This window comes from Ascidiella aspersa, chromosome 1 (genome assembly GCF_963924565.1).
Source record: "Ascidiella aspersa chromosome 1, kaAscAspe10.2, whole genome shotgun sequence".
In the NCBI taxonomy this organism is placed as follows: Eukaryota; Metazoa; Chordata; class Ascidiacea; order Phlebobranchia; family Ascidiidae; genus Ascidiella; species Ascidiella aspersa.
Window position 1 is genome coordinate 12,456,561 of NC_139447.1, and position 24,387 is coordinate 12,480,947.

Below are 24,387 nucleotides of genomic sequence, written 5' to 3' on the forward strand. Positions count from 1 at the left end.
GCGGACCGCTCTTCCAGCATTTTTTGCTCGTGGTATGCTTAGTAGGCTACTACTATTAGTCATTAAAAATGCTAATTTTGATATGGGATATTACATTCAAAATAAAACAATAGTTCAATATTACCGGAACCCAAACCGACAAAGTCTAATATGGGATAAAATTTTATAGAAACTTGGACATGCATACTGCTACTTTCATATTTCAACCTAAATAAATACAGTTCAGTTTTTGTACTTGATTTACTTTCCGCCAAATGGGGATTACTTGTCGTTCTGCAAAAATAATATATTTACAGTTTACTTCCCCCAACTCGAAAGTGTTTGATGCCTATGACTATTAAATGTAAGCTATAACCTAATTTAAGGTGCCTGATTCAAGCAGAGACCAAATTTATTGAAAATAATGCAAATCTGAAAAAGTTTTAACTGGCATTTTTTTAGTATTCTATGATGGTGTTCATAAAACACCTTGTGCATGACGATTTACTTTATTCAAGATGTAAAAGTTTCTCTGTGAAGTGCCGCTAAATATCTTGTAAATTTATAAATGTAAAATGTGTCTCATTTGATATTTTTAAATATATAAGGCGACCTCCACTTTTTTTTATAAATATTCTAGTTTTCGGGTTTATCGAATCACTGAGTCACTTATCACGTGTGATGATAAATTTATGTTTGTTGCATAATAAGTAAGCAATGAAAAACAGAAACAATTTACAGTACAGGAAAATGGCGCTCTTTCACTTCTGTACGTGAAAAGTTATGCAAAAAACAAAATAATACCGCATACCACAACGCATATTGTTTGTGTTAGGATGCGGGTTTGGGTGAGGGTGGGTCAAGTAATATTATGTTTATTATTAATAATAACTTGACCCACCCTCACCCAAACGCTAACCCAAACAATATGCGTTGTGGTATGCGGCATTTGGAGAAAGTTTTTTTTTTAATAATTTTTACGTACAATACTGAAAGAGCGCCGAAATAAACATAGTTGGTTGCTGGTCTAGAATCCTACCAGCCAGTTTGGAAACTTTTGCACGGCTGAAAATGGAGTAATGCAGAAATCAAAAATGGGAGAAATAGCGGCGCTGGTCTAGAATCCTACCACAACGTTGAAATAATTATTAAGCAATGCATAATATGTGGGTTAGGGTGTCGGTTAGTGTTTGGGTGTGGGTAGGTCAAGTAATATTGTTTAACACTATTACTGGACTCACCCAAACCCAAACGCTAACCGGAACCCTAACCCAAATAATGTTCGTTGTGGTAGGATTCTAGACGAGCGCCGAAATAGCTATAATAATAATATTTGACCCACTTAAACCTGCATTCTAAATCAAATCATATTAGCAGATGCTAAAAACTCCTGGACGGAAAAATATTTTATCCTTACCAGAGTTCCAGTCTGGAAAGTATGGCAAATTTCGATAAGATCTTGCGGTACACGGCTGAAAAAATACATTTGACCGGGTGCAACAAAGGTTAAAAAAATGCACCATGGGTTGGGGTGTATTTTGAAAGTTTGAAAAACCTGCGGGTGCACTTGCCATACTTTCCACAGTGGCCAGAGTTTTAAGCTTATTTCCTAGGACAGCGTTCTAATGATTATTAAATCAACACACATTATTTGGGTTCTGGTGGCTTACATAATATTAATCTCCTAGTTTGCAATTTAAATTTTGAAGACTAGTTGGTAATTGTACATTAAAAAGCATTGGTAGGAATCCAAACTGCACCAATCTTATAACTGATAATTGTATGTTTGTTTTTCGTTTGCACAGGTCACAGGGATATCTCTAAATGGTTTGTCTCAATATTATCTAATTAAGATCGTGTATGGTCGTAATGTTCAAAAAGTCTAGCAAAGCAAATCTGCGAAAGCGGAGGGACACAGATGAGGATGAACCAGGCGAATCCATTTTGCATCCTGCTCCAAGTATCAAACCGACAACACAATTTGCACCCTTCAGTGCTGCGGGAACTGTTGAGCCTAAGAAGTTGAAAACAAAAAAGGTGAAGAAGGTGGCCTCTTCTGCTTCTGTTCTAAGTTTCGGAGCGGATGAAGAAGAAGAGGAGTTTCTGCAAATCAAAAAATCTTCTCGGAGCAAACGCATCGCAAAGCAGATCAAGAAGCGAGCGCAAGAGGAAAAAGAACTGCAAAGCAACGGAAAACCTTTGTCAACTGCCAGCAACAACAATATACAAAGTCAACCCAATGAGCAAGTTCATGTGTTTCGCCCAAAACCAGAGGAACCACCTGAGAATATTGCAACTAAAAGTCAGCAACTTTCCACTCAGTTTTCCAGTATGAGTACAGGTGCCATTCCTACTCCGAACATGATCCATGCTGCCCGCAAACAAAGAGAGATGCTTCGAAAGTTTGGATCAGAGTTTATTCCCACCGATGACACTCAGGTGTACAAGGAGAACAAGTCGCGGCTTGTAAGAGAAGATGACCTTGATAACAGCAGTGAGGACGAAATATTGGAGATGAAAGGAATTGAAAAGCAGAAGCCCAGGCAACTTGTTCCCAATGAATCTGATGAATCTGGTGATGAAAACGATGAAGATAATGTTCCAGATGAGGAAGTAAATCGTTGGGAGGAAGAGATGATTAAGAAAGGAATTAACGCTCAAGCCCCAATGACCAACAATAGTCATGCTGAATACTACTACCAAAACCAAGATGTTATGTACAATCAGGCTTTCTCAAATATGTATTATGGTCAAATGGACAACATCCAGCAAGCACATCATGTAAATGCAAAAACTGATGTTTCTTTTGCAACAATAAAAAAACAGTTAGAGGACCACATAATATGTAGCAGGGAACAACACAGCAAAAATCAAGCTGAAATGGATCGCCTTATCTTTGATACAAGTGAATGTACAACCATTTCAAAGCACTTAAGTAACACAGATACTCTTGCACTTGAGTACAAGTTTTACCAAGAAACGAGGCAGTATCTTCGTGACCTTGTAGGCTGCTTGCAAGAGAAGGATCCAGAGATAAACAGGCTCTACGAAGCAACACTAAACATGTGGCAAGTGCAGACAAGAGCCCTGGTAAAGCGCCGCATTCAGGATGTTCAAGACGAGGCCATACAGAGTAGTCAAGTGTCCATGAAACCTGCAGAGCGAAACCAGGCAATGGACTCGGAGTTCATGAACAGAGTACGAGAACGTGAGGCTAGAAGAACACGTCGACGTGCATTTCGCCAAATCAAAAAAGAAAACCCCAATCACAATGACGGTATGTCATCAGATGACGAACCAACTTCTATGGAACAAGCAAAGTTCGCCACAGATCAAGAAAATATACAAGCTTCCTTTAAAGAGATGTTTGAAGATGTTATTGATGACTTCTGCAATGTTAAAGATATTTTACAACGCTTTTCAGATTGGAGAAATAATCATCAAGAAACCTACCTTGATGCCTACATTGCCTTGTGCATACCTAAACTTATTATTCCTTTCGTGAAAACCCAATTGACATTTTGGAATCCATTACTTTCTGCCGACAGTCACTTTGAAGACATGAGCTGGTTCAAAGCTGCTTCCATGTTTGCACTTGAACAGGAGAACCTTGAAGGCATGTTTGCTGATGATGCAAAAGTAATTTCCAGTGTAGTTGAAAAGGTCGTGCTAGCCAAACTCACAAGATTGGCCCAAGGGGCATGGGATCCCATGTCGGCTCAGCAAACTTCAAGATTTTCTGCAGAGATTAGGGAACTAATGTGTGATTATAGTTTCATGAATGACAAGAACCGCCACTGCCAGCATTTAATTCAAGCAATATGCAAGTCCATTCAAAACACTTTAGAAAATGATGTGTTTATTCCGTTAATTGTGCCTAGTGCAGAACAGTCAGTAGCAACCTTATTTCTAGAGCGCCAAACCTGGTCCTGCATAAAGCTGTTTAAAAACATAATGATGTTTGATGGCATTTTGTCGTACAAGGTTTTGTGTGAGTTTGCTTTTGACTCGCTACTTAATAGATACATAATGCTTGCTCTGCAAACTTCTGCTTTAAATGTGACATGTTTACGCAAATGCCAAGAAATAATTCGTGCCATTCCTCGACCTTGGTTCAAAGAATATGAAGATGTTAGCACTCACCTAACCACACTGTCAAGATTGCTTGTGCATTTATCAAAAGCCTTGGATCAAACTGGTGAACCAAAGCACAAAAAAGAAATTAAAGTTCTCTTGTTTTCCATAGGTGACAAGGAGGCTTTATCCCAAATTTAACATTTAATTTTTTGTTAATTTGGTGTTCCTGTTGCAATTTTTCATTTTGGAAAACCGACTTGTTGGATTATATAACGTGATTTATTCTTATGTCAATATTTGTGTATTACTATTGAGTCAGTTCAACTTGCGCATAAACTGGCTTTTCATCAGTGCTTTGTTTTCTTCTAGTGTAAGTATAGCGTTTTGTTAGTTGAAATGTAGTAATCAAACGTAAGCACCAGCAATGGCTGATAAAAGACCAGGATCAAATTCCAGAGGAGCATCGTATGGTGGTAAAAAGAAAAAGAACAATTGGTTTCGTGGAAGGTTAGCAGTCTAACCAATAAATATTATTAGTACCCTGAACATTTGCAACAGCTCAGTTAAATTTAAAATGTTGAAGTTCATAACCAAGATTTAATTTGACTATAACATGTTGAGATAAGCTTGCTTGTTTATACTTAGATCAGCTTATCCAAGCTTAACCATATTAACAGTATGAACCAAGCTGAAGAATCCCATGAACCTTGAATTTCATATTGTAAGACTATGTTTCAATATTTTTTTAGAATTTTTCAAAAAGGACCATTGTTTGATGATTCTGTGCCACAAATTAATGTTGGGCCCTCAGTCACAAATGTGTTTTGCCCTTATAAGGCATGGAGGCATTATTTTCCCTTGGAAGAGTATGGTGTCGCTTCAGAAACTGTGGTAAAAATAAAGGTAAACACATCAATTAATGAGCCTATTTTAAGTTGTAAATATCTAGTTGCAACGAGGGCAGAGGACCCACTGTAAATTAGCAATCGCTCCAGAACCCACTTATATAACAGGCCCTTGGCTTTGGCTTCATAGCTGTAATTTTTTTTAAGTTGCTTCTTTAAGCTACATTTGCTACACACTAAACAGCTTAGTTTTCAATGTAGCAGTTTAAAACCCTTTCACATTAGGCTGATAGCAAACAAGAAAAGTCATCTTTTTGTTATTTACAACCTGATTAAGAACTATACCAAATACTCAAGAATCAACATAACTGACCAATATAAACAAGAATAAAAAAAAGGGTTAAACAAAAAACACCAAAATAGGAATCAAATATGTATACATGTGTCTTTGTTATCTAATCCCTTTATATATTCGTTTCTATGAAAACGCAGTTTTTTAAGTTTGCTACAAGGTTCAAAATCTGGAGCATACATTTTCACAGCTTTAGCTCTGCACACTAAAATGGTTGCGGTTTCAGCTCCACCCAAAATATTTTTTTAATGGATCCAGGTGGGCTTCAGTTCCATGTAGCTATGGGCTCCAGCTCCACGTCCTCTGCCCTAGTTACAAGTGGTACCTAACACTAAAAAATAAAATTATATAATTTACTTTAAATAAAAAACTCCGCTATTGCATGCTTTGTTGTTGTTTTCTTACAGAACTTAGATCCCTACTTTCAATACTACTTTGAGAAAAATGACATGAATGTTGTCATTACAAGGGAAAGCATTTCAATTGATTATGTAGATCTTGTTGACAACCAGCATATCCAAGATAAAATTCCAAGTTTGAAAAAAGATCTACATGAACGCCCCGAGCATTCATTAGGTTGTCTTGGTATGTTGAAAAGCAGTAGCATTTTTTTTTTGGTACTAGTAACTAAAATTATTTCGACTGTGTTTTCGTTTTTCTTAATTAGGAATAATTTTAGGGGTGTAAAACATGGTTACCAATTAAAAACAAATAATATTTAAGTGCCAATAAATAAACATATAAATGCATAATGCATATACATATATTTGTTTTTAACATGACGGGTACTTTTCCTATATTTAAAAACATGTTTTCATGTCTTATTCATGCCAAATAGGACTTGCTTGACTTTCTATGCCCATCAAATTAATTAAACATAAACTTATTATTACTATAAGACAGCGGTTGACAAAGTATGGATCAAGGGTAAAAAGTAGGTGACGCAGAGACAATTTAAAGCTGCTAAAACAGGGACAGTTTGATTCTACCATTTAAACATACGGTAAATGATTGCATTATTTGTATTTATTCGACTTCATATTGTTAAACAGAATTATTGCCACATAATTTATGCAGTTTTAGCTGTAAAGTAACCTTTTGACCCAACAAATATATGTTTTACCTTTTGAACTAAAAATACAAAAAAAAATTCACATGAGCATCTGTACATTCAGTTTGTTTGAGTTTGTTTCAAGGTGTTTATTTAGCATAGAGGTCAGTATAATTCTACAAAGTGTAAAGTTAAATTTAGAAAAAATGTCATTTATTTAAACAATATGTGAATCTCTTCTATGTGCTAAACATTATGTATCCTTTTAAATTGCAAATTTTAACCAAATCGACAAAATTTGGTTTCTATACATTTTGTGCATCAATTTGCTCGCAACTTACCACAAATTAAGCTTTTATTAAAATAAAATGCGTTGTAATATTTTTTAATGCTTGTTCTGTTTCTTACTAATATCCAAATTTAATTTATTTTCTGGTCATAGATGGTTGATATTATTTAAAAATTAGCCTGAAATGTTACTAATATATATCAGATCCTTTGCTATGTCGGTATGTGTACCGAATATTATGGTTATTACAAAAATAATCGTGTTTCCTTTACATATATTTCATTTCATAATTATTTGTATGTAACAGGACTGGCAGCCCATCATTATATGGCAAAGAAATCCCAATCCCTTGCAAGTTCTACAAGTGACAGCATGAATTTAGTTCTAGCGGATATTCCTGTGATAAGGTGAGATTTTTCAAGGTAATGGTTGATTGGTGGATATTTTGTAAACCTCTATTAAAGAATATTTAAGAAGACAAACTATTTTACTTAGCGCAAATCTATTAAAATTTTGTACTTCAACTAAACACATATTACATTGTTATGGCTATGATAGAGCAAGAATTTTCAACTATGAACATGTCACTCAACTGAAGCACCTGAAAGCAAGGTCTATTGGAAAGTTTGTGTCAGTGAAAGGAACCTTAGTTAAAGTGAGACTTTTTATGTGATTCTCAGATAATGTTTGCCTAGCTATTTAAATAAATGGATTAAATAGTAAAAAGTATTTTATAAACCAATGACATTAAAACTATTTTGACTAAAAAAAACTGCTGTCAAAAACTCTAAAACTGCTGTCAAAATTTGATTTAATGTATAAAGTAGCATTACTACCTTCGAGGAATTAATGAAAAAGTTACAACTAGCAGTACAGTTTACAGCGGTTGTACCAACTTAATAGGCAATATTTTGTTCAAAAAAGGTTGGCAATGTCCGCCCAATGTGCACAACAATGGCATTCAAGTGTTCGGTATGTGGACAACTGCAAGCTCTGCTTTTAATTGATAACAAGTACTCGGCTCCTCGTAGCTGCATTGCAAGTCAATGCAGAAGCCGGACCTTTGAATCACTTCGCAACCATCCGCTAACTGAAATTACAGACTGGCAAATAGTCAAGCTTCAGGTAATACATTTATGTTGTGCGATTAAATTATATAAAAACCGTTTGAGTGTAAAATTCATTAAAATTTGTTTACATAATGTGAATTTGTCTTTCATTGCATTATTCACTTTTTTATATCTTTAAATGAAAAGTAATAGCGAGAGCATTTTTGCAAGTCGGCGTTGTCAGAATGCTGGATTTTTACATTTTTTGTTTTTATTTGTGCACTAGGAGGCGCTGTCTGACGAGCAGAGGGAAGCTGGCAGAATGCCAAGAACGGTTGAAGTTGAACTGATGCGGGATCTGGCGGATACCGCTTCACCGGGAGATGTCGTCACAATTACAGGTAGGAGTTGACGTTATTAATCGCTTTTCAGCTTAAAGTTGTTTGATCTGAGTGGCAGTAAAAAAATCACCTTTTTGTGGTCTCAATGTGGTAGGTTTATTAAATGACTCAAGACGGTCCTATATTTACAAAAATAAGTTCTTCTGGTACCTATTTGTTTTGTCCGACGTTTCGGCTACTATCCAGGATGCCTTCATCACGGAATGTAACGACACATCGCTTTTTATTTTGAACTTTGGTTAGCGCATTTTGTCTCCTTTTTTGTGTCGTTTTATTTTGCGTGGTTTGTTGGTCATGGTATGGTTATGTTTTCTGATGAACGCATCCATAAAGAAAACAAATAAGTATCAAAATAGCTTATATTCAGTACACAACATGCCTGGTAGAAACAGTATATTTATTGGAAGTCGTATCGTGTTAATTTGCTTTTATTTGGCTTAAAAAGAAAAAAAAAACAATACTGGCGGTGCAAACTGACGTTTACTGATTTTACCGCCAGGAATTGTAAAGGTAAAGAAATCAGAAGACGGTGGGGTTAAAGTCAAGGACAAATCGATGTTTCTTGTTTACATTGAGGGAAGTCACGTGAGCAACGCGAGGTCGAACTCAATGCAAGGTAAATAAAAAGTCTGCTAGAACTCAAAAGCTTACCTCCTTATGATATATGCTTGGAATTAAAATCAACTTAGCGCGTCGCAGTTAGTGATCACTTATCATGAAAAGGTGTAAAGTTAGTGGCAATAAAAACGGTTTAAACCTTTTTCATAGATCGTCGAATTGCCAACGATCAAGTGATAGATTTCGGCGAGCGAGACTTAGCGGGATTCGCCGAAATCGCCAAACAAGATGACATTTTTGCCCTGCTGGCTTGCTCTCTTTGTCCAACTATTTACGGGCAGGATATGGTTAAGGTTAGACAACTTAATAAAACATTTTACATAAAAGGGTTACTTTTGCACCAAACTTATTATATTTACTCTTTTAGGTTTAAAACGAGGCAGGGTTTTTATGTCATAGGCCAGGTAGATATCAGTCTCGGTCATCAGATTGGCTAAGAGCATTGTTATTTCAGTTGCATATTAGCACGAAATTGCTATAGAACAATCTGTTAATTTTTTTTAATAATTTCTTAATGACGTCACTTTATGACTTAACTTTCGGACGTCATCCTTAAAAAATTGTACCGGTGGCCGTGAAAAAAAAATAAAGACTGTCAATGCGGCCGTCAACAGCTAAAACCTTACCCCTGCTCTAAAGCCGATCACCAAAACGCTGTATTTTCAGGCCGGTCTTCTCCTGGGCCTGTTCGGCGGCAACCAGCAGCAGCACGACAAGGACAGCGACCTGCTGCAGATCCGTGGAAACTCTCACATCTTGCTGGTCGGCGACCCGGGCCTGGGTAAGAGCCAACTGCTGCAGGCCGTGAGTCGCTTGGCGCCCCGGGGCGTGTACGTGTGCGGCAATACGTCATCCAACAGCGGGCTCACCGTCACCTTGTCCAGGTGAGTATTTTATTTTACTTTTTTTGTATTTTGAATTTGTCTGTATGACTGTCAGCCTGGGGACAATATTTATCCTAAGCAAAGGTATTTTTTCCGAATTTTACTATTTGTTCACCGAACGTCACCTTGCTCAGGTGAGCGGCTACTTCTATTTCGAACTTGTCTCTATGACTATCGGCCTGGGGCAATTTAACATTTAGAAGCAAGGCTTTTTTTCAAAATTTACTTTTACATCTGGAGTTCGAGAATTTTTTTAAAAAGTTTTGGGTCACGTTTTTTATAGTTTTCAACCTGAGTAGAAAACTCCTAAACGAAGACAATGTATTTAATGCTAAGCGTTCGATTTTTTTAAATCCGAAATACCCTTTAAAGACGAAGCGAAAGGGGTTATTGCCTTTTTGGAGTGTGCAAAACTTACGTTTAATCCTCCTTACGCTGTTACTTAATCCATAATCACTGAAACATTAGTATTTACCCAAAATTTTCACGAAGATCCTCCACAGTTATGGTGTTGCAAGAATTGCGGCACAGTAAATTTTGCAGTTAAACGCGTATAGAAAAACATTTTACCCCCAAAATATGTTTTTGCAATTAAATTTTTAGATACTTTTAGACAGGGATCCTTAAACTGGGGTCCATGGACCCCTTGGGGGACGGGGGTCCGTGAACTAGTTTTAGGGGGTCCGTAAAAGCCTAATTGAAGTATTACTTATTATTTAAGATGTAATTAAATTATCAAAGAAAAGAGTTTAATTAAAAATAAAACGTTTTCCACTAAATGTATTTGGACTCCATTTCACTTTCCAATTTTTGGACCGAAATCAGCACATTTATGAAGTCTATTTCTACTGTGACGTAAATTTAGGACGTCATTTTCACCCGATCCGTCAAAAATTAGTGCAGTTCTAAGCAAAAAGGTCTACGGCAATAAGTGAATCCAAGGCCAGGAGAGTCTAACTATTAGACCTTGAGGTCGCGACAATGCACTAATTCGACCTTTAGGAAAACTCCCGGCAGAGATAAATATAACACATTGGCTAAAAACTTGTCTAGTCCTCTCGAACAAAAGAAGTCCCTTGCTTTAAACGACGACGTTTATTTTCCTTGTAAAATGCCATATTTACTGCTTATGGACAGAGACCCGAGCACAGGTGACACGGCGCTGGAGGCTGGCGCCCTCGTGCTGGCCGACCAGGGCATCTGCTGCATCGACGAGTTCGACAAGATGAACCAGCAGCACCAGGCCTTGCTCGAAGCCATGGAACAGCAGAGCATCAGTATAGCCAAGGCTGGGGTCGTGTGCAGCATGCCCGCCAGGTGAGCGGTTGATTAGACTGAATGAGATCCTATTTGTTTTCCGTTTTTTAATAAGTTGTGTCGTTCTTCTATTTGGCCAGGTTGTGGCGACAGGATTATGAATTGAATACCTTTATCATTGATATTTACCCTGCATAGTGCATAAACCCAGATTTGACTAGCTTTTCCCAGTATTTTTTATTGAGCGTTTTCTCCTGGTTTGTGCAATCGAAAACGAGTTAAAATGTTTAGAATAAGGACCGAAAGTACGAAAACAGACGCAGATTCGTGCTTGAATAGAGTCGGAACAAAGCTTTACTAACCCTTCAATCCCTTATCTCTGTTCGTAACGCATTTAATGTCATACTGCGAGTGCCTGACTGCTTGTATTAAATATGCGCTTACAACTTACCGCACTTGCATTCCATGCATGCTAGGTTAACCCAAATAGTCTCTAATCTATATATTAGGCAAGTCGATGGTTGTTTGATACTGGATGAACATAAGCTTTGCCCGTAATGTGTGTTTTCCCAATTTTCTTTAAACATGTTTTATATACATTAATGTTGACTTTAATTACTTTTTGGAAAGGTGTGCTATCATTGCTGCAGCCAACCCAGTCGGCGGCCACTACAATAAAGGGAAGACGGTTTCTGAAAACCTTAAGCTTGGAAGCGCGCTCTTGTCGCGATTTGATCTCGTTTACATTCTTCTGGATACTCCCAACGAAGAAAGAGACAGGTGCTTTTCAATTGGGGAACTTTGTATTTCCATTTTTAGCCCAAATTAATGCTAAAAAAATAATGTCACCTATGTTTAATATTCATTATGCCATTCTTTTCGGTATATTTTAAAATCTTTAATCACTTTCTGGAGAATAAAATAATTGTAATGTAAGGTAAGACATCAACAACTTTATCTTCATGGTTTTGTGCAGACTTTTATCTGACCACGTGATGGCAGTACACACCGGTAAAAAACTCACTGGTCTTGGCGAGTCGATGGCGGCAGTGTACAGGGAAGAAGGGGAAAGTAGCTCAACGACGGTGAGCAAAAATCTAACTTTAGTGAGCAGGGATGTCCGATACTTGACATTTATTTCAATACCAAATATTTTGGACAAAAATTATCGCGACTCGATCCGACACCAAAGTGACGTCACTACTAACTAGCAAAATAGAAAAAGTGTTTTTTCTAGGATATCATGACGAAATTTGCTTTTGCGTTAAGAGGCTATATGTTTACTTCAAGTTAAAAATTGTCACATTTATTCGTAAATCATGGCTGAAATTTATGTACTAATTTTACTGTACGATTTTAAATTTTGCGCTTTTCGCTGCATTTGCAGAACTCTCTACAGCAACGCTTGAGGTCTTACACATGCAGAGGCGACTGCGACCCTGTCCCGCACTGCCTGATGTGGAAGTACATCGCTTATGCGAGAAAGAACATAAAGAGGGTGGCGCTTACTAAGGACGCCTGTAAAGTAAGACCAAGGAGCTTGTCTTTTGTCTTAAAGTTTCTCATGAAAAGTCTTGAAGTTAAGTTGGCATAATACTGCAAATAAATATTTGTATATAAAAAGTTTAACCTATTTTTTTACAATATTCAATGTAATTCGATTAGGTGTGACCTATGATGAAGTACTGCAGGTGTAAAGGACAAAACTATCACATTCTTCATATTTTTCAGGTTTTAAAGGAATTTTACCTTGAGCTTCGTCGTCAGGGCGACCGATCAGACAGCACCCCTATTACAACAAGACAACTCGAGTCTTTGAGAAGACTGTCAGAAGCTAGAGCCAGGATGGAGCTCAGGTAAAATGACTATCAAATATCGCTTTTTGAAATAAGGGGGAATTATAGTACGTTGATATACCTGTCGTCAGACTGCCTTATATTAACATTCAAACGCTTTTTGTATTTTTAAAAGCGAGTAAAATAGTTTTTAACCAGCCACGGCTATTGCCATTTTTTTTTAAATAACTATGCAAACGAACGTTAAAATTGTAAAACAACGCTTGGCTTAAAAATGTCGGTGACGTATTTTACTTAAAAATTTAGTGCCAATGCTGGTGAAATGGTAGATTTTTCTAAAACCCACTTTTCCTTTTTTTAAATTGCATTTGTACTGACCTTGCTCGGCCATTTTGATGTCCGAGTTATCACGTCTTTACCGTAAAAAAACACATTCCAAACCAGTCGAGCAGTTTCTCCACACAAACGCAGCATCAAATGGCTGTCCGATTCCGGCCAAACCGTTCTGTCCACGGGGGTATGTCAGAAACCGGTATACCAGCGGTTCCAAAGCTGTGGTCTTTGTGTTTTTAAACATTAGGCTTTACCCAATGTTTTTAGATATTAGACTAGGTTTTAAACAATTGTCGTTTAAAACAATTAAATTATCTATTATTATTATTATAGTGTTTTTATGATGTTCGTTGCTTCACAAGTGTACCACAAGAAACATGGGTCAACTGATGCCCGATTTTTTATAGGGCCATCAAAATAATTGCACAGGGTCCAACAGGCAAATTATTTTGAAAAGTTTGGGAACCGCTGCGGTATACCATTATTATAAAAATGAAAAAGTCCAACGTTGTTTTACCTCCCGATTCAGGAGCGAGGCGACGGCGGATGACGCGAAGGAAGTGGTGGAGATTATGCGTCACTGCTTGTACGAAACCTTTGCCGACGAGAGCAACAACCTGCGTTTCGAGCGCTCCTTCCACGGCTCGGGCGTTAGCGGGAGAAGTAAGATCAAGAAGCTGCTCGCCGCTCTCAACAAGGCAAGTCGCCCGTTGTACAATATTACATTGTGTGCTACTGAAAAGTAATCGCACCATTTGGTGGCGGAGTGGGTAATTCAAATATCCTAAAACAAAAATTCGCGTGTTTCACTTCAAATGTAGAAAATGTTTCAAAAATGAAATAAATTATTTTAATATTTAAGGTAACGTTATATGATTTGCGCCATGTATATGTTTGGCAAGATATACTTACCAATATATACGTTTGCAATTACCATTTACAATAGGCTCAAATTTTCGGGATTAGCCTACTGGCCGGTAGGTACGCTTAGCGATAAGATATTGTAGAGTGTAGATCGGTTGAATTTATGCTACATTTCTATAAAACATTATTTGGTTCCAACCATAATTGTACTGTTCAATCTAGACCGCCCAAAGCCGATCGACAATCGTTTTCAAGACGGCCGAGATCCGCGAGATTGCCGAAAAGTTGTCGATTGAGCCAACATGCGTTTCCGATCTTATTGATACCCTCAATACTCAAGGTTTTCTTCTTAAGACAGGAGCTGCAATGTACAAGCTGCAGACCTTGAATTGATGTGCGTTTAACATCAGCGTTGTTTTATTTCCTTTTTTCTTTTTAGCGCAATTCTCTTTCATTGCCTTATACTGTTTCGAATTTTAATACAATTTCTTTTCTAATTGCGAGTGATGTTGTTCGTGTTAAGAGCTTTTCGTACTAAAACCTAAAAGTACAATGCGAAAAATGTTTTAAGCTAAAAGTGCAATGTGTTAAATGTTTTAGAGCGTTTTCCATAATTACTTAAGGTCTGCCAACTAAAAAAACATTTCCAAATATTTTACTACGATATTAATTGACTTAACTGAGACTGACGACCTAAGATTTCCATTGTTGTAATTATGGACTTAAAATCTGTGTTTTTAATTGACTTGCTTTATTTGTTTGAACAAATAGGCTACCTTCATGTATACTAAAGTACTTTAGTTCAATCAATTTTAGGTAAATTCGTTTATTTATGTCAACTATTAAATGTAACAAATGTTTACTCGTTTTGATGCGTTCTGTGCGAAATATTGCTCGTAGTGCAGAAAAAGCAATGACTTGACTTGCTGAAGTTGTAGTTGGACTGGGACTTAAAATACTTGATTACAAAACTGACTATTTTCCGATGTTGAATGTGAACCTGATTACAAGAGTGGCCTTATTTACCATAAAGACTATAGCTCTAGAATTTAACTCCGCGCGATTTTAAAGGCTCGGTAATTCGTTATGTCCTTAACCGAAGAAGTATTATGTTTTGCTGAGTTGTTTCTTAACTTGTATGTTCAATCAGGCCAGTTAGCATGTTAAATATAAAAAGTTGGGTCAAGGTAAGACAAGCAAGGAAGTTCGACGTAGATTATTTGTAAAAATCCATGTTCTTAATTATACATTGCAGTTGTAGTTAGAACTTTATAAACAGTGTGTTGTATAAAATAGCATATCTGTTGAGTTTAGTGTTATTTCACCCGATCCGTTAGAAATCAGTGCATTTCTAAGCAAAAAGGTCTACGACAATCAGGGCATCCAATGGCAGAAAAGTCTAGACTTTTAGACCTTGAGGTCCTGGCAATGCACTGATTTGGACCTTTAGGTAAACTCCCGGCGTAGATAAATTAAAAATATTCATTAAAAGTTCAGAAAAGATAACACAAAATAGGAGATAGGATTAATAACACTTGTCCCACCTAAACCCTAACGCTAACCCGAATCCTAACCCAAATAATGTGCGTTATTTTAATAATTCTTTAAATGCTGGGGAAAAAGGCCCAAACTCGGATGGTCATAAGATGGTTTCTCGTCCATTGTATTTAAGATTATTACGTCACAAATTGAGGTATTGGGGCCTGAAGCGTTATAAGTATTAAATTATCGCACATTATTTGGGTTAGGGCGCTGGTTAGCGTTTGGGTTTGGTTGGGTCAAGTATTGTTAAACTTAATCTTCTTATGCACATTTGTTAATGCAAATTAGTGCATTGTCCAAGACCTAAAAGTCGGACTTTTTGATCCTTTGAATGCACTGATTGTCGTAGACCTTTTTGCTTAGAACTGCACTGATTTCTGACGGATGGGGTGGTTATTTTGTAGAGCATGTATCTCTAACGCAGTCGGGTCGTTAGTAACCTAATGTTATGTAACTAAATCCTATTTCTTTGAATAACACAGCAAGAACAAGAAACACAAAGCGTACAACATGGTTCCGGTATGGCCGGAGGTCGTTAGTTCGAACCGCACTACAGGCTAGTTGTTTTCTAGCCGGCCTTGCCTGCATCATTGTTCGACATATTCTGTGAGCCTGCGATGGCTTTCGGTGTACTAGTGATACTACACACTTTCCATAAGGGAAATACCCGGAGAGTAATTCGCCTGGAAGTCAAACTGCACGTGCTTTGCGCACCTTATAGTTTCAAGTTAGAGTAATAGAATGCCCGAGTTAGCTGAAAGCGTTTGTGCCGAAACCTTGTTTCCATCTGAAGCGGGAAAGCTGATTGCTGCAAACAGTAAACATGTGACAATATCTAGTAAAGCTATCGAAGTTGCAGCTGCAAAAATTTCGCAATCTTTTATGAAAAAGGAATCTTCTATGAAAACATGGAAAGAACACACCCTTCACCCAAGTGTGAGTCACACCAGAAAGTTTTAATATGATTAAACTTTAATTTTACTGTTTTGCTACATCTAACAAAAAAAAAACATATTAACTATTAGAATAATAGAAAAACAGTTCTGCAGTACCAATTTCTTAGAAAAAAAAATGTAAATTTATTGAACATATAACATTTTTCAAGGTTGCTGATGAAAAAGCAATTGATTTAATTTTTGTTGCTGACACGTTGAACTTCTCTTTTTGGCCTGATGATCCTGAAATCAAATACATGGTCAGTATATTAAACAAAGTTTTCCATTGGATTATGCATGTGTCCTGTTGTATTTTTACAAAGTTTTATATAAATTACAATGTCTTTGCAACTAATGATTAATTTGGATGGATGACTGTATTCCATAATTTGTGGCAGTCAAAAAGTCATGCCAAAATTATGTAATAATGCTAGAATAACCATTTTTCGTTCTAAAATTGGTGTGTAGGTCATGTTTTATGCATGACAGTACTGGCAAAGTTTTTTTGCAAGCATTTCATGCTAAACATCTTGGTGGAAATGAAATTGCAATGCAGTCAGGGTTGTATGAGATGTATGGCCCTCTGTATAATATTGGATTTCATTCTCTATACATATTAGTAAAACATTGCAATTGTTAAATAATTGTTTAGCAATTCAGTTTTAATAATCTCTTGTGTAGTTGTAATACCACCCAAAAGTCATTTTTAGGAATGTTATTTAAATTTCCTTTAAAGGGACTCAGCAAGAACAGATAGGTATTATGAATGACATACAAAATAAAATATTTAATAGAAACAATGTCTTTGAACTCATAAATACAACCAGGTAAATAATATTGTATTGGTTGTAATGTTTTAGGTCAAGTACAAAGGGACAACCTACACTGGCTACTGGTCTCTAATTGCAGCTTTGAGAAGGGCTCAAGATGATGGAAAACCTGTGTTCAATGCCAGTTACATGTCAACCGTAACAGAAGAAGAGTTTACCCATTTATTTAGATCTGATTCTAAGGTACCATTCAATTTTATACATATTTTTTAAGCTTTGTGAAAAATCATAAGTTCTGATATGTCATGTGAATTTTACATTTTCTGTGGGCAACTGTTGCTAATTGTGGAAACACTGCTGGATTCATCAATTTATGTTTGTAGTATCATATAACAGCACTATATATACAACACGAATATGAACAATAAATATTTTGTATAAGTTTAGATTTTTACACGTATCAATTTTATATATTTCCGAAGATTATATTTTTTTTTCTTTGGAATTGGTCACCAAGCCTTGAACTTTTTTTTTATTTAGACTGACATTCCTTTACTCAAAGAAAGATATTTAGCATACAAGGATGCAGGAAAAATTTTACTTGAAGATTTTGATGGATCATTTGTCAATTGCATTAAGTTAGTTAACATTAAAACTAGCCTTTTTTAATTAAAAAATTGCACATTAACAGTGTAAAAATTAAAAAAATTGAAAAAAAAAAAATTTGAAATTAGTATAATTTACACCTATTCTGAGTGTTTGTTTGGTTTTTATACAAATATTTGTATCAATATAGACAGTGCAACAAGAATGCAATGGATTTATTACAGTGTGTTGTGAAGAATTTTATATCCTACCGTGATGTGTCAACTTTTGATGGCAAATCTGTTGCTTTCTACAAACGAGCTCAAATCTTGGTGGCAGATGTTTGGTTGTGCTATGAAGGTTAGCTTACAGAGAATTTTTTCAAAGTTGTTCAATTTAACAAAACAACAAAAAATCATACTCTGCAAAAATCAAAATTCCTGCTGTTATCTTAGTTGCACCATACTAAAAAAATGTTGTTTTGAATGGATTATGTGTTTTTTATTTAGGGACAGGTCTTGGTGAATTTACCAACATAGATCAATTGACTATGTTTGCCGACTACAGGGTTCCTCAGACTTTGGAATATTTAGAAATTTTGTCTTATTCAAGTGAACTAAAGAAAATCCTTGAAGATCTTACTGTTCTACCTGTTGGTTCCCGGTTAGTTGTGTGCTTCAATGGCAACAGTACTCAAAAATAAGCTATCAAAGAAGGCCATGTCCAATGTCCATTGTGAATTTAATTTGAATAAACTACATAAACCAGACTTAAAATCTGCGTACTGTCCCTGCTTTTATATTTCAATTAAAACTGTTATAATTTTTCAATTAAAACCGCTGTGTACTGTGCTCTAATATGTGATTTTTAGGCTTATAAAACTTATTCTTTTTGTATTTGTATTACAAAATGGAATTAATCATGCTAAATATACAGTAGATTCGATTTACTTTTTTATCTGGATACAGTTATTTTTGCTAGTCTTAGTCAGGTAATAGTACAAATTTAAACATTATAAAAACAATAACTCAAAATACCAAAATAATAACAATGAAGTACTGTACAGCTCGCCTCTTATACTTTTTCATTTTTTTTTAATACAAAAAATGTGTAACAATATTTTTATTTTCAATTATTTTTGTTTGTGACATTTTTTCGGCTACTTGACTTATTTTTTTCGTTGAAAGTTACGAGCTGGAGATCCGCGGTTGCTCGATCGAAGCAGTGAAGCTCCTCGTGACGCAAGTGAAGTCGGCCATCATGGAAAGCGACCAGAGCGACAGAGCCGACATCTCCGCCGTCGTCAACTCCATCACTGTGGACAACTACCTGTGGGATTATGCCAGGGCTCACAGGGCGGAGATGGCTCACTTGCCCTTTCACAGAGTCCGGACTATATTTTATTAGAATATAGGTTGGTTTGTCCAAATAGACTTTTAAGGCAACGGCAAAAAACTGACAAACTCTAGTTTGGGGTTTTTCGATGCTTGAAATTTTATTTCGATCGCGTTATTTCAGGCAAAAAGTACCCCTTCTGATACGGAAAAGTGACGTAATTACTCTACTCTAAACAATTTTTTTATAATCATTAATTATTAAAGGGTATTAGTGTAACTGGAAGTTAGTTACTTTATTGTCAACTTCATGGTAAAATTCGACATCGTTGTGTGTAGAATTCGATACTGTTGTTTTGAATGTGGAAACATGGCTGAAATGCCTGTATCAATTTGGTATCTTATCGCAGTGCTTCTAAAACCAATCCAATATTATAGCACACTCTTATTAGGTTAAGAGTTAAGTTTACTCCTAAAGGGTTGGTTAAAGGGCTTAGTTTAAATGGTCACCGGGCCAAATAAGTTCAAAGAATTTCTGACCTACCTTAATTCCGTTGGATGTTGATTTTAGCTTTACAGAGCCAACTTCCAACGGGCTATGTACACCCGTTTAGTTTGTGCGCCGCTCTCGCCGGTCGTTAAGTTTAAATTGACTATAAAGAGTAATTAAAAGTAAATCGTCGAACAGCTTTTATAGCTTCTTGCCCCAACCAAATTTGAAGCAGTTCTACCCACTGAATGAGGAGCACTGCTTTACCACGTATTGTTGCAAAAGTTCAATTGAAACATCAATGTGTTTTAAATGGAATTTAGCCTTCTGCTTATGCAAAAATTGCATAAATCTTTTGTCTTGGACTTCGCAGGGATTACCGAGTATGTTAATTATGTATCGCTATAAAAGTGTTTTTTTATGTCTTTGTAGCGAAAAACAAAATTTCGCCAGCCACCCTTGATTGTTTTTTTTTCTTTTTCAGGCAATTTCTTGCAAATTTTAATTTGCACTTTTTATAGAAAAGCTAGTAGAATGTAAAACATCTAGTGTGACATCTTAACATGAAGCAGTGTTCTGACAATTAAAAAACAAGTAGTGACGTAATCAGCGAATTTATAAATTAGTTATCGAAAGCATAAACGTCAGTCTTCCTGACAAAAAATAATAATAATGAACGAATTTTCTGTATTGTCATGAGGACAATCCCAGGTCACAATTTCAGTAAAAAAAGATCCCAGGTCACAATTTTTTTTATTTCGTTAAGGATGTCAGTGTTCTTTTTGCAACTATTCTGTCCATTGAGCGTTTAGGACTGCCCGAACAAATTCATTCCTCATATCTGTTGACGCAGTGTCCATGGTTGCAGCTGTGAAAACGACATTGTCAAAATCGGTAGCCTTCTCCGGAGTTTTTTCTAAGGGAACGTCAGGTCTAACATTTAAACAGTGGTCGTTGATAACTTTGCCCTCGAAAGAATTTTATTGTTTGCTTTCTGCGTTACTTGGTCACGCCTGCTTTTGTACGTAGATAACGTCGAATAAAAAGACCCAATGTTAGCAGAGTTGACCGTTTTTATTCTCTTCCGAACCGTATTTATCTTCCGGGCGTAGGGCGGCACCTTCACCCCGAATGCGAGCCCCGTTTTAGTGTTTGTCTTTAGGGTTGCGTCCAGAAATGTGCATTGTCCTCGCTTGTGTGCAAAAGCCAAATAAAACGAAGCAAATTGATATGGACCTGTTCTCAAGTGGCCCGAGATTCATTCGGTCTGAAGCAGACTTACGAGTTTGAGGTGCTACGCAAAGTTGAAAATGCGAGCTTATGTTGTTTTGGCGATTTGCATCGCCGGAGCGGCTGCGGCGGTGATCAAAGACAATTCACAACGTGACTTGCTTGAAGAAGGTGACCGTGAGAACTTTATAAAGGTAATATTTATAAGTTTTCCCTGTCCAGGCCTAAATATAAAATAAAGATAAAATTCGCGTTTACATTTTGCTGTAAGTTAGCAACTGTCCCCATAACGACAAAATATTTGTTTATCTTATTCAAGTTCGTAAAACAATCGTTTCTATAATATGCCAGCGGAAGCAAACCTGTTGTTTTAATGAGCCATTTTTTTCACTCCAACAAAGGTGTGCCGCAAAAATATGGTGCTCAAAGAAGATGGTACTAGATTAAGGTTGCCATCAGTGTTCCCTCTAAAGTGCTCAATTGCGCAGTAAAATCTGCTTTTGCGCACTTACATTATTATCAAATGAGAACTAAAATATCTTTACTTTTTCGCCACAACAGTTCGAGTATTTCGCATTGGCCATTTTTTCCTTGATGTTTGTAGCTAAAACCGCATTGGCGATTGTATCGTACTAAATTAATTTGTCTAATCGGTTTTTATCATCCATATTGTGTATGTTTTTATCTCACGTAGAATTAAATGTCTACTCAGGAATATCAAGCTTAAAAGATGAGTTTAGAACAGTGCCGAACACAGTTGTGGAGGGTTTGAAAATAATTCGGGATCATGAAACCGAAATGCATTTTTTTTAACGTAAATTTTTAACACAAATGCAGTTTTTGGGCACACGATTTCTGTGCAGATACTGCTGTGGGGTCAATAATGGCCCTCACAAATTGCCAAAATCATCTCGATAAATGCAAATGAGCGAATAGTTCGTGACTGTTGATTGTGCGCTAAAGGCAACACGCATCCTAGTTTTGAAAATTAGACATTTTGTTAATTTAACCCAAATATTCGGATGTTTTTTCGCGCGACCGATTTTTTGCCATATCCTTGAAAATATTTAACTAGATTGAGAATATTTGTTTCATGACGTCACGCGTTGTGACGTCATCTTTAAAATTTTAACGCCTCGCCCCAATACAAAAAAAACATTGATCTGGCGCGGGCCCCTGCCAACGCAGCCTTAAAATGTTCTTGCGCACTGCAAAAAACATTTGCGCAGTAGAAAATTTATTTAGAGGGAACAGTGGTTGCCATACATCAGGATTTTCCCTGACATGACAGGAACTTTAGTGTTAAAATCTGCCTATTTGTTCGGGATTTGACCGTCATGTTTGGAGTATATCGCGAATACACTTACAATTTCGAAAACGATAATTGTAACTACTAAAATTACAGTTCAATTTTTTTCTGTTCGGTAAATAGCTTCGTATTCACAGGACGTAACTTGCAATGCAATGCTATTTATTGTTACGTCACACGCGACCATGTTAAATACCTTTAATCATTTTGTTTTCGCTTTTGAAAAAAGTTTTTGTGTATTGCGCTCTCTTTTAGTTGAAAACGTTCCAGCAGTAAGTTTATTAATTTTTATATTGTAAGTTAAATATTGGAAAAACTTAAACAAGCAACTAGATTATATAGTTATTTTTTACCAAATATGGAACTGCATGCAAACACCAATTTGACCTACCGCTACACCGAGGTGTTCGAAACTAATTATGCTTTAGCTCGTTTTGTTGAAATCAGATTATCCTTGGGCCGTATGTCTCATCGCACCCTCGAAAATTAAAATTCGGTCAACTTAAAAACCATACAAAGCCGTTTTTCACGCTTCACGCATGACGCAAGTGTTTTCCGTCTTTTTATTATAAAAATACGTCACGTTTTGTAACTTATGACGTAGTACGCCCCTTGATCTGGAGTAGGTTAATACAACCGCATTAAATTTGTTTAGAATTTCGCTTTCAAAATATGGCAACACTATACTAGATCTAGGCCTACATTTTCTACACGAAATAATAAAATGAAGTCCAACAGTAAGACCGTAATTAAACTCACATCGTTCTGAAAACTTTAATCATCGCATTCCCATATGAACGTATAAACAAACACACTTAACAAAATGAAAATATGTCAATACAATTTTTTTATATGTATAAATACTTTTCCAATTACATTTTTTTTATAAAATTTCGTCTGCGTATATTGAAAACTTTTGGTTACGTTGCAAACTTTGTGATGCAGTAAAGCCTATAGCCTATAACCTTTTTTCAGATGCAAACTACTTCTCTTGCTTTGCTTTAGGACATCAAAAAATGGGCTGATGTCTTTGACGAAGCGGCAAAGAAAAACGCAGTCGCTAAACGCGGTGTGCAATCTCAACATCAACAGCAGACCATGACTAGCCACCATTCAATCCAAATTAATTTGCACCACGTCATGAGCCAGTACCAACAACAGGTAACCAATGGCGACAACAACAGAACACCTAACATTTTTCTTTTAATAACAAAGTTGGTATAACGTTCGTTGTATGCAGGGGCGTATCCGGAAATCTAAAAAGGGTGGAGTTTCCGAATTTTCAACTTAAGGAATTCCCCTATTTTTCGTCTGACGTCAATTAATAAAGACGTCATAAAATAGCGACGGTTATGACGTCATAATTAGTGATTTGTAAGGACGTGTTCAATAGGAAAAAACTAAATAGAAAAACGTCTAGCAAAAGCGACCTTTAGGCGCAAAGTAAACACGTGCGTCGTCTACACTCCAGCCAGGCGCCAGCTGCGAAACAGCTAAGTGTGCAATCGTTAACTTCAGGCAAATGTTTAAATATGTGTGATTGATTTTGGTAGAATCATGTTTTGACTATCAACGGCGCAGTTACCCAAGTTCCATATACGGGACTAATAGCGCTAAATTACAAGCACGTCTTTTCGTCACCTGCAATACTGCGCCAAGCAATTCTAAGGGGGGCGCGAGCTCGACTTTAATATTTTACCTTTTTGTAGTGATTTTAATTCCTACATACAAACTCTGTTTTTTGCCAACTTTAACATTAAAACTGCAAAAATTTTTCGCGCTCGGCGCGAATCTTCTACTTCCCTTTTAGAAAATCCACGGTAATAAAACTATCGCCCTTTCGGACTATTTTTCATCCATATTTTATATATGATAACAGGCTATAGCAACAGGGGGAGTCGAACTTTTTTTGCGCAAAACTATATTGTTTTTGCAATATTGCCGTTGTGTTGTGTGTCGTTACTTGACATTTTTTGCGCTCGACATCATATAACTGTGAAGTCAATGCCCTCGCAACACGTTTGTCAAAATCAGCTCGATAAAATCAATGTGTCGAGCTCGCGCAATTTGTTGTATGCCCAATGCGAAACGCCTCTTCGGTTGCAGTCTAGCCAATTCGAACAAATAAAACACAAAATTTTTCGCGTCTCGCGCGACCAACAACACCCTTCACTATTTTCCTGTTTTCTCGGTGATATTTAATCGCAAAATGTCGAAATATTTTCATAGGGGGGCGCAAGGCATGGGAAAATTACCAAAGGGGGGCGCGGCTGAAAAAAGGTTAAGAACCACTATTTTAAACATTATCTGTCATCTTTATTGCCTTTAGTTATGCTTTATTATTCGATCATAGCCTGTTTTATGATGTCTATTGTGACATCATAAAGCATCTATTAT

The 24,387-nt window shown here is 36.5% G+C and overlaps 3 protein-coding genes across 4 annotated transcripts; all 3 read left to right on the forward strand.

The window, feature by feature from the left end:
* The first annotated feature begins 1,796 nt into the window (after positions 1-1,796).
* Positions 1,797-4,425, forward strand: LOC146167561 (PAX3- and PAX7-binding protein 1-like). Its single transcript, XM_083390967.1, has one exon. The coding sequence runs from the start codon at positions 1,840-1,842 to the stop codon at positions 4,252-4,254; it is 2,415 nt and encodes an 804-aa protein (XP_083247093.1). The 5' UTR covers positions 1,797-1,839; the 3' UTR covers positions 4,255-4,425.
* Positions 4,425-14,286, forward strand: LOC146167562 (DNA helicase MCM8-like). The gene is made up of 17 exons (XM_083390966.1): positions 4,425-4,563; positions 4,806-4,959; positions 5,661-5,838; positions 6,901-7,000; positions 7,152-7,248; positions 7,518-7,718; positions 7,929-8,043; positions 8,543-8,659; positions 8,812-8,954; positions 9,328-9,545; positions 10,683-10,862; positions 11,433-11,582; positions 11,779-11,908; positions 12,190-12,327; positions 12,534-12,658; positions 13,461-13,629; positions 14,018-14,286. The coding sequence occupies exons 1-17, from the start codon at positions 4,481-4,483 to the stop codon at positions 14,186-14,188; spliced, it is 2,469 nt and encodes an 822-aa protein (XP_083247092.1). The 5' UTR covers positions 4,425-4,480; the 3' UTR covers positions 14,189-14,286.
* Positions 14,287-16,072: 1,786 nt separating this feature from the next.
* On the forward strand, positions 16,073-19,897 carry LOC146167563 (queuosine 5'-phosphate N-glycosylase/hydrolase-like). Of its 2 annotated transcripts, XM_083389147.1 has the most exons (7): positions 16,073-16,273; positions 16,443-16,532; positions 17,133-17,285; positions 17,583-17,680; positions 17,839-17,987; positions 18,137-18,290; positions 18,815-19,897. In XM_083389147.1, exons 1-7 carry the CDS (start codon positions 16,079-16,081, stop codon positions 19,032-19,034), a joined length of 1,059 nt encoding a protein of 352 aa, XP_083245273.1. In that variant the 5' UTR covers positions 16,073-16,078; the 3' UTR covers positions 19,035-19,897. The 2 variants fall into 2 exon arrangements, with proteins under 2 accessions (XP_083245273.1, XP_083245274.1); XM_083389148.1 differs by lacking the exon at positions 17,583-17,680 and having other exon boundaries at positions 17,873-17,987.
* Positions 19,898-24,387: the final 4,490 nt, after the last annotated feature.